Source organism: Schistocerca nitens, chromosome 10, assembly GCF_023898315.1.
Source record: "Schistocerca nitens isolate TAMUIC-IGC-003100 chromosome 10, iqSchNite1.1, whole genome shotgun sequence".
In the NCBI taxonomy this organism is placed as follows: domain Eukaryota; kingdom Metazoa; phylum Arthropoda; class Insecta; order Orthoptera; family Acrididae; genus Schistocerca; species Schistocerca nitens.
The window spans coordinates 110,035,172-110,049,754 of NC_064623.1; the positions used below are offsets into that span (position 1 = coordinate 110,035,172).

The following is a 14,583-nucleotide window of genomic DNA, read 5'->3' on the forward strand; positions in this document are numbered from 1 at the left end:
CTAATTTTTGGACTGAAATGGAACCACCACCACAACAACAACAACACATACAGACATCATGACACCAAGTGTTAATCAATTCTCATACACAGAAAAATCAGACAATCTGCCACATATTTAATGTCTGAATTTCTTTAGCTTATGTAAAGCATGACTTAATGAACATGCACGTGCTGTTAATTATATGGCAATTTTTCTGGTTTTTGGTGTATGATATTCAAGAAATATTTGTACCCTGATGTGTGTTGTTGTTGTTGTGATCTTCAGTCTGAAGAATGGCTGGTCTATTTACTTATTTATTATTCATTCAAGTGACATCTCATAATGATCTAGGATTTGTAAGACAATAGAATGCCTATCAGTGGGCCAAATAATCTACAGCATACATAACACGCTTTAAGACAGTATGAAAGGTAGACTACAAGCATAGAACACTCTCAATGCTATTCTATTGTGTTTAATCTTCGTCACATCTGTGTAGCAACTGGAACCTACATTCGCTTCAACCTGTTTACGGTAGTAGAGCCTTGGTTTCCCTATGCAATTTTTGCCACATCGTTCGCTCCTCCATTACTACACCAATGATTTCTTGGTGCCTCAAGATGAGTCCTAACAACCTGTCTTTTCTTTTAGTCAGGTTGTGTCATAAATTTCTTTTTGCATCAGTCTGATTCAGTATCATCTCATTAGTTTAAAAGCCACATTCTCCTTCTGTGTAAAGTTACACTCGAGGTTCTTATGTAAGCACTGTTAATTCTACACATTTTCATGTGTGACTGTTGATAATGGGTTTGTCCCAAAATGAGCCCATCTGTTAGTAAATATCAGTCCAGCTGTACAATGTCTGTGAATATCAAGTCCTTGACCAAAATACCCATTGGCTTGAAGGCACAGTGCCCAACAAATATTCAATGTGACCTACAGCCCTACGTAACTAAATGTCTCTTTCTTAGCTCACGAGTGGGCGCGCCATTTTTCATAACACGACTGGGCACTGTGTACACATCTAAAGAATTGGTGTCTTTATGTTACCTAGGTAAACATGTATGAACAAAATTACAGTTTAACCTTAGTTAATTAAACAACAATAAACAAAACTAACATCAGATAACATAAATAACTGTTTAATTAAACAATAATAAAATAAATGTTTACTGTATCACTTGGTTGCCACACACAAGAGTTACCTCACACCACAAGCATTAAACAGAGCAGTTGCAACAGATCCCCACCACCACTTATTTGCTTACTAATTATCTCATGCATAACTGCCCCATTGTGAGATTGTGCTGCTAGCTCAGAATCTGGGTTATCTTCTTGCTCAGATCATAAACTTTTTTCTCACCTAGCTTGTTATTTGTGATACAGGAGAACACGCTCAAGGGTTAATAGAAAGGTTATGAGATCCAGAAGTTATGAGACGCACAGAGTTACAAGATTTCCACACAATAGCACCAGACTGCTCCTGCTCGACACCTCGACACTCACCGCAGATCGGCAGTGAGCCCACCCAGGAACCCTGCTCACAGTACAGCACGGCTGGCACGCAGGGTGCGGCGGGATCCCGGTAGCCTTCGCGGCACCTCACCTCCAGCCGAGCACCCGAACCCGCATTGTTGGCCGTCTGTGGCCCGTCTAGAACGGACACCTGTGTGTGGTGCAGAGTTGGGGCCGGCGGGCAGACCGGCAGTGGCAGCTCGGGTGCAACATCTGCAAAAGGAATGGGCACGATAAGCGGAGGTCTGCACAGACACAGATGTCGGTAGAAACTACACAGTAAAAGGTACTGCCACATTGACACGGACCTACACTATTGTATCTGTGGAAAATCCTTTTCTTTCTTACATTATACATGTGCTATATATTTGCAATTGCAAATAGCGGCACAAAATAGCAGTTTTAATATAGCTAAATCCCTGAAGTCTGCACATGTTCTTGGATTGCTTACGATGAGCAGGTTTAGTGAAAGTCTGCTTTTGTCCACATTTTCCAACCACGACCAATTTACTTACAGCCATTCATTAAGGTATGTTTTCACGAGATGTGAAAACATTCATGGACGAGGAGCTGGTGACATCACAGTGTGGAATTCCACGTGTCACTACCTCGCAAAGTGTGAAAGAAAGAATCTGCCATGTCAGATTTTTGCCTAGTGGAGAGGAATGTGGCGAATGAGATGTAGCATCAGTTTTATGTTACAAAAAGAACTTAGGAGTCACTATACTGCAGTAAGTCATCTCAAATTCCGTATTTGAAGACTTACAGCATATGTGGCATAAATAGATGCTGTTTCAAGCACCTCTCAAAAGTGCTTTGTTTTATGTTTAATTTGTTATAATAAAGGAAACTATGACTTGTCAAAATCGCATTGCTTTTGGTACAATTTGAATAGTTAAATACCAAATTACTACATTTGTAGTTACACCCATTTTACACCATATAACTTAGGCACTACTTTCATACCAAAGATTTAGTCTACTTGACAGCATCAAATATAAAGAGAAATGTAGCAGGTTCGCTTGTAGCTATTTCCAATCTGTTTTTTGACCTTTTGTTTCCAAATTATTCTGGAACTATCTTATTAATGTAATGGAAGTATTATCTTCCACAGTCAATGTATTTATTTAATTAATGTATTCGCTGCAGGTTTTACAGACTGCCCCATGTTAATATCTTGCTGATAAATATCCTTTTCAAGCAGAGTAAGAACCTTCAAAAACATCTCCTCTTCCATTTGAACAAAACTAGGAAACAAATCAAAATCTTCAAGTCTATGTGATGAAGTACATAACTTCCGAAAGACAGCAGTCAATACAACATCTAGAATATGGATATTCTGCATGAGCAAACTGACTTTAGACAAAACAGTTTGAATGTATTCTATTAGGTTAGCACCTGCTGTTTCACTCACATAAGACTGTATGGTTCTGCTCAGGTTTTTTGGTTGTTCACAAACTGCAACACCTTCTAAAACTTTCATGATAATTAAGGCCATACAAGCATGGTCTTTTCCAAAAGTACTTCTGACCGAAAATGACTTTGGTACCTGTAGTCCAATGTCTTTTGCATTCTTGTGGTGATATTTCTGTAGAAACTCTTATCTCCTAATACATAATTCTTTACATATAACCCCGAAGTGAAATACAGATTTTCATAGATTTAGCGTTAAATCCCCCCCCCCCCTCCCATGAACCATGGACCTTGCCACTGGTGGAGAGGCTTGCGTGCTTCAGCGATACAGATAGCCACAGCGTAGGTGCAACCACAATGGAGGGGTATCTATTGAGAGGCCAGACAAACATGTGGTTCCTGAAGAGAGGCAGCAGCCTTTTCAGTAGTTGCAGGGGCCACAGTCTGAATGATTGACTGATCTGGCCTTGTAAAATTAACCAAAACGGCCTTGCTGTGCTGGTACTGTGAATGGCTGAAAGCAAGGGGAAACAACAACTATAATTTTTCCTGAGGGCATGCAGCTTTACTGATTGGTTAAATGATGATAGCGTCCTCTTGGGTAAAATAGTCCCCCATTCAGATCTTCGAGCAGGAACTACCCAGGAAGATGTCGTTATCAGCAGAAAGAAAACTGGCATTCTACAGATCAGAGTGTGGAATGTCAGATCCGTTAATCAAGTAGGTAGGTTGGAAAATTTAATAAGGGAAATGGATAAGTTAAAGTTAGATATAGTGGGAATTAGTGAAGTTCAGTGGCAGGAGGAACAAGATTTCTGGTCAGGTGAATACAGGATTGTAAACACAAAATCAAATAGGGGTAATGCAGGAGTAGGTTTAATAATGAATAAAAAAAAAAAGGAGTGCAAGTAAGCTAGTATGAAAACCATAGTGAATGCATTATTGTATCCAAGATAGACACAAAACCCACACCTTCCACAGTAGTACAAGTTTATATGCCAAATAGCTCCACAGATGATGATGAAACTGAAGAAATGTATGATGCGATAAAAGAAATTACTCAGATAGTGAAGGGAAACAAAAATTTGGTAGTCACAGGAGACTGGAGTTCAACAGTAGGAAAAGGAAGAGAAGGAGAAGTAGTAGTAGAATATGACTGGGGAGGGGGGTAAGGAATGAAAGAGGAAGCCGCCTAGTAGAATTTTGCACAGAGCATAACTTAATCATAGCTAACACTTGTTTTAAGAATCACGACAGAAGGTCGTATACGTGGAAGAGGCCTGGAGACACTGGAAGGTTTCAGATAGATTAAATATAATGGTATGACAAGAGATTTAGAAACCAGGTTTGAAATTGTAAGACATTTCCAGGGGCAGATGTGGACTCTGACCACAATTTAATGGTTATGAACTACAGATTAAAACTGAAGAAACTACAAAAAGGTGGGAATTTAAGGAGATGGAACCTGGATACACTGAAAGAACCAGACTGGGGAGGGGGGTAAGGAATGAAAGAGGAAGCCGCCTAGTAGAATTTTGCACAGAGCATAACTTAATCATAGCTAACACTTGTTTTAAGAATCACGACAGAAGGTCGTATACGTGGAAGAGGCCTGGAGACACTGGAAGGTTTCAGATAGATTAAATATAATGGTATGACAAGAGATTTAGAAACCAGGTTTGAAATTGTAAGACATTTCCAGGGGCAGATGTGGACTCTGACCACAATTTAATGGTTATGAACTACAGATTAAAACTGAAGAAACTACAAAAAGGTGGGAATTTAAGGAGATGGAACCTGGATACACTGAAAGAACCAGATGTTGAAGACAGTTCCAGAGAGAGCATTAGGGTACGATTGACAAGAACGGGGGAAAGAAATACAGTAGAAGAAGAATGGGTAACTTTCAGAGATGAAATAGTGAAGGCAGCAGAGGATCAAGTAGGTAAAAAGATGAGGGCTAGTAGAAATCCTTGGGTAACAGAAGAGATATTGAATTTAACTGATGAAAGGAGAAAATATAAAAATGCAGTAAATGAAGCAGGCGAAAAGAAATACAAATGTCTCAAAAATGAAATTGACAGGAAGTGCAAAACGGCTAAGCAGGGATGGCTAAAGGGCAAATGTAAGGATGTAGAAGCATATATCTATAGGGGTAAGATAGATACTGCTTACAGGAAAATTAAAGACCTTCAGAGAAAAGAGAACCACCTGTATGAAAATATAGAGCTCATATGGAAAACCTATTCTAAGCAAGGAAAGGAAAGTAGAAAAATGGAAGGAGTATATAGAGGGTCTATACAAGGGTGATGTACTCGAGGGCAATATTATGGAAATGGAAGAGGACGTAGATGAAGATGAGATGGGAGATATGCTACTGTGCGAAAAATTTGACAGAGACCTAAGTTGATACAAGGCCCCGGGAGTAGACAACATTCCATTAGAACTACAGATAGCCTTGGGAAAGCCAGCCTGACACAACTCTATCATCTGGTGGGCAAGAAGTATGAGACAGGTTAAATACCCTCAGACATCAAGAAGAATATAATAATTCCAATACCAAAGAAAGCAGGCGTTGACAAATGTAAAAATTACCAATAGCTACAAGCAATAAAAAATTCCTGAACTTCATGCTACCTTGAATTAATGTTTGTAGAGTTTCAAGAATGGAATTAAATTTCAGAGTGAAAAGGTATCAATGGTGAGATTTTCCAATGATCTTGCTGTGCTCAGTGAAAGTGAGGAATAACTGTGAAACTTGTTGAATAGAATGAGGTCAGTTTAATATGTCATGGCTGCATAATATTAACATGAATTCTTTACACACGAATGGAAAAACTGGTAGAAGCCGACTAGGGGAAGATCAGTTTGGATTTTGTACAAATGTTGGAACACGTGAGGCAATTCTGACCAAACAACTTATCTTAGAAGATAGATTAAGGAAAGGCAAACATACGTTTCTAGCATTTGAAAACTTAGAGAAAGCTTTTGACAATGTTGACTGGAATACTCTCTTTCAAATTCTGAAGGGGCAGGGGTCAAATACAGGGAGCGAAAGGCTAGTCACAATTTGTACCAAAACCAGATGGCAGTTATAAGAGTCGATGGGCATGAAAGAGAAGCAGTGGTTGGGAGGGGAGTGAGACAGGGTAGTAGCGTATTGCCAGTGTTATTCAATCTGTATATTGAGCAAACAGTAAAAGAAACAAAAGAAAAATTTGGAGTAGGAATTAAAATCCATGGAGAAGAAATAAAAACTTTGAGGTTCGCCGATGACATTGCAATTCTGTCAGAGACAGCATAGGACCTGGAAGAGCAGCTGAACGGAATGGACAGTGTGTTGAAAGGAGGATATAGGATGAACATCAACAAGAGCAAAACAAGGATAATGGAATGTAGTCAAATTAAATCGGGTGATGCTGAGGGAATTAGATTAGGAAATGATACGCTTAAAGTAGTAAATGAGTTTTGCTATTTGGGGAGCAAAATAACTGATGATGGTCGAAGTAGAGAGGATATAAAATGTAGACAGGCAATGGCAAGGAAAGCTTTTCTGAAGAAAAAAAATCTGTTAACATCGAGTATTGACTTAAGTGTCAGGAAGTATTTTCTGAAAGTATTTGCATGGAGTGTAGCCATATATGGAAGTGAAACATGGACGATAAATAGTTCAGACAAGAAGAGAATAGAAGCTTTCGAAATGTGGTGCTACAGAAGAATGCTGAAGATTATATGGTTCATCATGTAACTAATGAGGAGGTACTGAACAGAACTGGGGAGAAGAGGAATTTATGGCACAACTTGACTAGAGGAAGGGATAGGTTGGTAGGACATGTTCTGAGGCATCAAGGGATTACCAATTTAGTACTGGAGGGAGTGTGTAGGGTAAAAATTGTAGAGGGAGACCAAGGGATGAATACACTACGTAGATTGAGAAGGCTGTAGGTTGCAGTAGCTACTTGGTGATGATGAAGCTTGCACAGGTTAGAGTAGCATGGAGAGCTGCACCAAACCAGTCTCTGGGCTGAAGACCACCACCACCACCACCACCACCACCACAACAACAACAACAACAACAACAGCTTTAAATTTTCTTTAATGTAAGGAAATATTTAATTTAAAATTTGTATCCCCTATTTCATCTGCTTAGGGATTGAATTTCCAAAAACCATAAAACAAATGTTTTTAAAAACTTTCTAACAACACAAATTTTCATAGATTTAGCTTTGAAAATGCTTTCAAAACAAAATAATTCCATAAATCTTTCATTCCCTATTTCACTCCCTTGGGCAGACGAATTTACAAAAACACTGGAACACTTCCCGATTTCCAACTGAGAAGTCAAATACCAGTTTTCGCAGCTGACAACTGGCGCTGGACAGCACTGCACTCAAAAATTACAACAAGAAGCATGTACTGTGAGATGTAGGCACGTCACTTCAGATTGTGTAGCCACCACAAAAGATACCACATCTAGCTCACTTTGCAATTAGAAATATGTCCCACGTGATGAGTGCATTAGGTTGTCAAAAGTTATCCTTTGTGTATTGCTGTGGAGAATGTTCGCCAGTACATCCTTAGCCAATAGCTACAAGCAATAAAAAATTCCTGAACTTCCTGCTACCTTGAATTAACGTTTGTAGAGTTTCCAGAATGGAATTAAATTTCAGAGTGAAAAGGTATCAATGGTGAGATTTTCCAGTGATCTTGCTGTGCTCAGTGAAAGTGAGGAAAAACTGTGAAACTTGTTGAATAGAATGAACAGTATATGGAGCACAGCATACAGACAGAGAGCAATCCAAACAAGGACTAAAGTAATAAGGGGTAGCAGAAATAAGATATGCACACTGAAATTAGTTAACACATACTAGATGAAGTGAAGGAATTCTGCTATCACAGAAACAAAAATAATACATAATGGACAAAGTGATGAGGATAAAAGAAATAGACTTGCACAGGCAATGAGATTATTCCTGGCCAAATGAAGTATCAAACACAGGCACAACATCATATGGAAGTAAATCGGTGTCTGTGAACTGATGCTTTGAAGATGTGGACTGGTAAGATAAAGAATGAGGTAGTTCTCCACCAAACTGATGAAGAATGCAATATGTGGAAAATATTGACAAAAAAAGGGACAGGATGATAGGACTTGTGTTAAGGCGCCAGGGAATCGTCACGTCCTATACAGACCCTCGTCACACTACGTTGCGCCACAATCTGCCTTCTTGTATGCATACCTCAGTAACAAGTAAACGGTGTCTAATGATGTACAATCAGCCAGTAAACCTGCTATATATTTTTCTTCTCCTTCTGCCGCCCCTCCAGCGTTAGGCCCAGGGCCCATTCTGGTCTCAAAATCTCATCCTTCGTCTTCTCCCACTACTCTTGCCCTGTTATTTCCTATGTGGTGACAGACAAAGTACATGTTCTTTCCATTTTTCTTTGTAGTTGATTCCCTTTTGTGTTATCGGTTGCATTCCTAATTCTTCCCCTATTAGTTCATTTCTAATTTTGTCTTCCCTTGTGCAGCCTTTCACAGATCTTCGAAATTTCATTTCTGATGCTTCTAACTGCGACAGACCTTTCTTCTCAGCATCCCACTTTCTGCCCCATATAATAAAGTACAAATTACCATGAATACAAAATTTCAATTGTCTCTCTCTTTTCCTGTTTTCCTTTTAAATGTTCCTATTGTTTACATACACACTGATAAGTATTAGTTTTTTTTTTGTACATCCATATCATGATTATATATGTTATGCTAAATACTTGAAATGGGATACCTGTTCTATTGGTTTATTATTGAGGACAAGTTTTGTTCATATTGGATAAAGACTAAAGAGGCCACGGTTTTAGTTTTATTTATAGATATAGTAAGATTGTAGATTGCACTTATCTAATTTAGTTTACGCAATGCCCTTTGTAATTCATCTTCTCTGTCTTGTATGACGACTTTATAATCAGCAAATAACATCTTGCTAACATGCAGAAAGACAGATTGCTATTTACTGTAAAGAAGGCATGTTAAGGTGCAGGCAGGCGAAAACAAAGGACACTTACGTAAAGCTTTCGGCCACAGCCTTCATCAGTAAAAGAGAGACACAGACCTTTCACACAAACGACCAAGCACTCATCACACACAGACAAACCACCAAGCACACCTCACACACAGACATGGTTGCCAACACCAGCATCTCGGGCCAGAGGTGCTGGAGCTGGCAATCACTGTGTGTGTGTGTGTGTGTGTGTGTGTGTGTGTGTGTGTGTGTGTGTGTGTGTGAGGTGTGCTTGCTTCTGTGTGTGAATGGTCTGTGCGTGTGTGTCTCTCCTCTACTGATGAAGACTGGCCGAGAGATTTACGTTAGTTTTCTGTTAACTGTGGCTGTCTGCAGCTTGACGTGTCTTCATTATGGTAAGTAGTAATCTGTCTTTTCCTACATTGTTGATGCTGCTGCCTAAAGTTTCCACTGTTTGATTAACATCTTGTTAATATTTTTATTACTCCCAATATCTACGCCTTTTTTCTGCCATCTTCATTTCCGTCAGTTTGATGTAGTCTATTCCTTGCAGTTGTTATTTGTTATCTGCTGCTCTGATTTCTGCATTGTGTCTGTTCTTTATAATGTGTCATCCTGTCAGGTGCTTGTATTAAATTTAGATTTACAGTATCTCCTTCTTCTTTAGTAATTAAAACTTCCGGGCTAAGAGGCCGTGGTCCAATAGTAGAAATACTTCTCCCTGACGTTTCGTTGCCAGCTGCGGGCAACGAAACATCAGGGAGAAGTATTTCTACTATTGGACCACGGCCTCTTAGCCCGGAAGTTTTAATTACTGAAGACGCCGGCCGTGAAAGTCTACACACTATGATCCTTCTTCTTTGTTTAGGCATTTCATTAATTTGTATGCTACTTCTTGTCTCCCATGGATATCCTGTTCGACTCTGTTAATAAAAGTGTTCTACGATGTACTGTGTACTGATCTTAGTGCTGCTTTTCCTTCATTTCTTTTCCGATGGTACTGCTCTTTAGCTTCTAATCATTTCTTCTGTAAGCACTCATTGTATGCTTTTTGTTTATCTTTTATGTATTCATGTGTCGCTTCAGTTCATATTTTTAAATCTCTTTTCTGACTGGGCCTAAGTTTTACACCCAGCATTTCACTTGCTATCTGTTTTATTGTGTTTTTAATGCTAGACCATTCTTCGTTTATGTCTTCACTATTTCACTGAGCAGCTGTCTGAGTCTCTCACGTTACAGAATTCTCAAGCTCTCTTCTTGCAACCTAATCTTTTGTTTAAATTGTTTCTGCACTGGTGTAAGCTGTCGCCAGCACACCAGTCAGCAAAGACACTGCAAGAAGTTTGATAATAGGCTCTGAATCAAGCGTGCCTATCAGGAGAGAGGCCAAAGACACACTCACAAGCCATGCTCTGCCAATGTCCTCTCGACCACCAATATTTAGATCGCCGCCGTGAAATGGAGAGACCGGTCAGTCGCAGACAGTCAGCTCAGTTGCAGACAGAGTCAGTCGCAGTTGCAGTCAGTCAGTACCTAGCAACCAGAGTTGTGTATATGGTGGGACTTTTACTTCACCTGTAGTGGTGTGGACTATTACAGAACGGGCTTGTACCACAACACATGGACTAGTGTAAAGATAAGTAGATTTCTGTTCTGATAAATAAAGAACCCTGTTAATACAGTGCAGCTGTGTTGTAGAAAGAGGATACCAGCCACCAAACATCATCCTCTCCTTGCTTCTCAAGGTACAAGACTCTACAGTGGTAACGAGACGATACAAAAGTGGCAACGAGGATAACTTGGTGCAGAAGCAGATTTTGCTTTCTTCTCTTGTGTTTTAGCTTGTAGCAGTGACCAGTTTGCTAATTTTTTGTTGTGTTCTTGCATGTATTCCAGGAGGGGAGCTGCAGAACTAATCAAATTTCTCTTTTTAGAGGCTTTGCTTGCTTTTTGCTATAACATATTTGTGTAAACCATGGCTGCCCTGCCTCCTCCACCCCCTACCCCAGTGCCTCAGTCACAGATGGCCAATGTGATGGATCTAACACAAGCTTTTCAGTTTCAAAACCAACGAATTGCTGCCTTACTGATGATGGTACAACAACTTCTGGCTGCACAAGCTGCGTCAACTGCACAACAGACCAACAAATCAGCCCAACAAGAGCCACCGACCAGTATAACACCGTTCTGGAAATTTAACGACTCCAAAGAGGAATGGCTTGAATACCTGACACAGTTCCAAGCACATTGTGAAGTCCATCGAGTTCAAGGTACTGTAAAGCTACAATACTTCCTTCCGATTGCAGGTCCCCAATGTTCATGTTAATACAAAGACTGTTCCCAACCGTGTCTCCCAATGAACTCAGCTATGACGAAGTAATCGCTGCATCAACTCAATATTATGACCAACAAGTCCAAGTAACTGGAGCCAGATATCAGTTTTTTTGCTTGCAGAAAAAGGCAGAACAGCTGTACAGTCAGTGGTATACAGGACTAACAAGCATGACTAGAAAGTATAAATTTAAGTGTAGTTGTGGAATTTTTACAATGATTTAATGGTATGTGATGCAATTACATTCAATGTCCCAGATAGCAGAATACAAAAACGGACCCTGAAGTACTCTGATCCATCACTTGCTCAAGCATTGCAAGTGTTAGAGCAACATGATTCGGGTGCCATAGTGGCCAATAAGTTTGACCAGGCCCAGATTTGTCGGGTTGAGTTGCCCCCTCGCTCGTGACCGCCCCAGCAGCCACAACAACGAGTGCGTACACAGCTGCGCAGATGGCCACGTGGACATGCAAATAGGCCAGTTAATTTATTGAAGACTTGCCCTGGATGTTTCGCATGTCATAAAAGACAGCATTGTCCATCACGTAATGCAAAGTGTTATGCGTGTGGAAAAAAAGGGCCACGTCCAAGCAGTTTGTTTGCAATTTCACAAAAACGCCAATTTTGCCCTGCTCTCAGAAAAAACAGGCTCATGCACATGCAGTGAACGTTGTGTTTTCCAAACCTACAACAGGTGCTGACACAAGTAAGATTAAGGTTGCGCCTCCTCCTCGTTCTGGTGCTGTGCAGTGATGTTCCAACAAACTATTTGTCTCATTACGAACTGATGGCTGTTGTGTGAACGTTTAGACACAGGTGCCTCAGTAATTTTACTTAATCAAGCCACAAATGAACAGTCAGGCTCACCACGCCTTTCTAAATATAGCAAGCACATCACTGCTTACAACAGCCAGGAAATTCCAGTGCTTAGACAGTGTAGTTTGCCTGCAACTTACAAATCTCTCACAAGGACAGTGTATTTTACTTTGTTGAAATCAAGAGACAGTGAGAACATATTCGATTTAGATGCCTTTGATTTGTTTGGACTTAGCATCCACGAGAATGGACTTTCCACGTCTGCTTTTGCACCAAAAGACAGTGCTTGCTTAAGGAACTTCCTGGACTATTTTCAGAAGGAATGGGAAAAGCTAATAACTTTTTAGCACATGTTACACTGAAAGACAATGCACAGCCTAAGTTTTCCTGGGCTTGTCCCATTCCAATTGCTTTACAAGACAAAGTAGCCAGTGAATTGAAAGAATTGCTAGATAATGCCGTAATTGCTCCCATTCAAGCTAGTCAATGGGCAAGTCCTCTCGTTTTGTTGCCTAAGCCTTTTGGTCGTATTCTCATTTGTGTTGATTTCAAGTCTACAGACAACCCACAAACATTAGTTGACACTTATCTGTTACCTTGCCCTGAGAAACTCATGGACAAGCTTTGTGCAGGACATTACTTTTCAAAGATAGATTTGTGTGATGCCTACTTGCAGATTCCATTGGATGAAGAACCACAGAAAGCGTTTGTTGTAAATACACACTTAGGACTGTTCAAGTACTGACCTTCGGCATTGCTACCCCACCCACCATTTTTCAACATTATTTGGAACAGTTGACTGCTGAAGAGCCATTTTGTTCAAACTATCTTGACAATATTGTCATCTCACTTTGTACACCAGAGAGACACATTGCCAATTTGTGTACTCTTTTACAAGTGTTGTTAGAAGCAGGACTCACGTGTCATCTCGAAAAGTGTGACTTTTTTCAAACTGAACTACAGTGCTTAGGTCATGTGATAATCAGTGTGTGCACCCCCTCCAATCCTATTTGCTTGCCATCTGTGACCTGCCTGTTCTTCGCAAGTCAGTACTAGGCAAGGTGACATACTACATTCGGTTCACACTGAATGCTGCTCAGATCGTGTCTACATTGCATCGTTTGCGTCACAAAAACGTACATTTGTGTGGTATGTAGATTGTTAAGATGCGTTTCAGAAACTCAAAAATGCTTTGCTTAGTGACAGATGTTTAGTGCATTTTGATCCTGCCAAGCCAGTAGTTTTGCAAATAGGTGCTTCTTCTTCAGGAATCGGCGCTGTGCTTTCGCACAGAATTGGCGCACAAGACAGACCTGTTGCTTTTGCTCAAAGTTGTTAACTCAAACTCAGTGCAGTTATTCTCAAACTGAGAAAGAAGCTCTCGCTATTGTGTATGGTGTGACAAAATTCCATCAATATTTGTATCGTCACAAGTTCTATTTAGTGACAGATCATAAGCGTTTGCAGTCCTTGTTTCATCTATCAAAACCGGTTCCTACAAGCAGTGCTCAAAAATTGCAATGCTCAGCTTTGTTGCTTTCACACTATCACTATAAAATTGTGTACAGACCTATGGCAAAGCATGGCAATGCAGACGCCCTATCTCAGTTCCAATTGGCCCAGACTCTGATTTTGATGCATCAGCTGCATCTTGTTGCCAAATCTATGCGCAGGACTCTGTATTTCTGGAATCTTTTCCCTTGCACTACAGAAAAATAGCACAGGCCAAGGAAGCAGACCCAGATCTCAAGATTTTGTTGCATTACATTCGCACATCTTGGCCTCATTGATTGAACAGTGTCCAGAACTCAGTCGTGTGCCGATATTTTGCACGTCGGCATAACCTTTCAGTTGAATGGGGTGTGACTAGTTCAAATGGACAGTAGACAATCACGTGTGCTTGTTCCCAAAGTGTTGCAAAAGGATATGTTGCTATTGTTCCACCAAGGACATTGGGGAATTGTTCACACTAAACAGTTAGCACGCTGGCACTGTACTTGGCAGGGAATGGACCCCCACACTGAACGGATCTACATCTACTCTACATCAACATCCATATTCCGCAAGCCACCTGACGGTGTGTGGCGGAGGGTACCGTGAGTACCTCTATTGGTTCTCCCTTCTATTCCAGTCTCGTATTGTTCGTGGAAAGAAGGATTCTCGGTATGCTTCTGTGTGGGCTCTAATCTCTCCGATTTTATCCTCATGGTCTCTTCGCGAGATATACGTAGGAGGGAGCAATATACTGCTTGACTCTTCGGTGAAGGTATGTTCTCGAAACTTTAACAAAAGCCAGTACCGAGCTACTGAGCATCTCTCCTGCAGAGTCTTCCACTGGAGTTTATCTATCATCTCCGTAACGCTTTCACGATTACTAAATGATCCTGTAACGAAGCGCGCTGCTCTCTGTTGGATCTTCCCTATCTCTTCTATCAACCCTATCTGGTACGGATCCCACACTGCCGAGCAGTATTCAAGGAGTGGGCGAACAAGCGTACTGTAACC

The 14,583-nt window shown here is 40.5% G+C and overlaps 1 protein-coding gene across 1 annotated transcript in view; it reads right to left on the reverse strand.

The window, feature by feature from the left end:
• LOC126210489 (sushi, von Willebrand factor type A, EGF and pentraxin domain-containing protein 1-like) overlaps positions 1–14,583 on the reverse strand; it is a 103,582-nt gene that overhangs the window by 35,373 nt on the left and 53,626 nt on the right. The window contains exon 5 of the mRNA XM_049939723.1: positions 1,489–1,710. Coding sequence (XP_049795680.1) covers positions 1,489–1,710 — 222 coding nt within the window. The remainder of the gene's footprint in view (positions 1–1,488; positions 1,711–14,583) is intronic.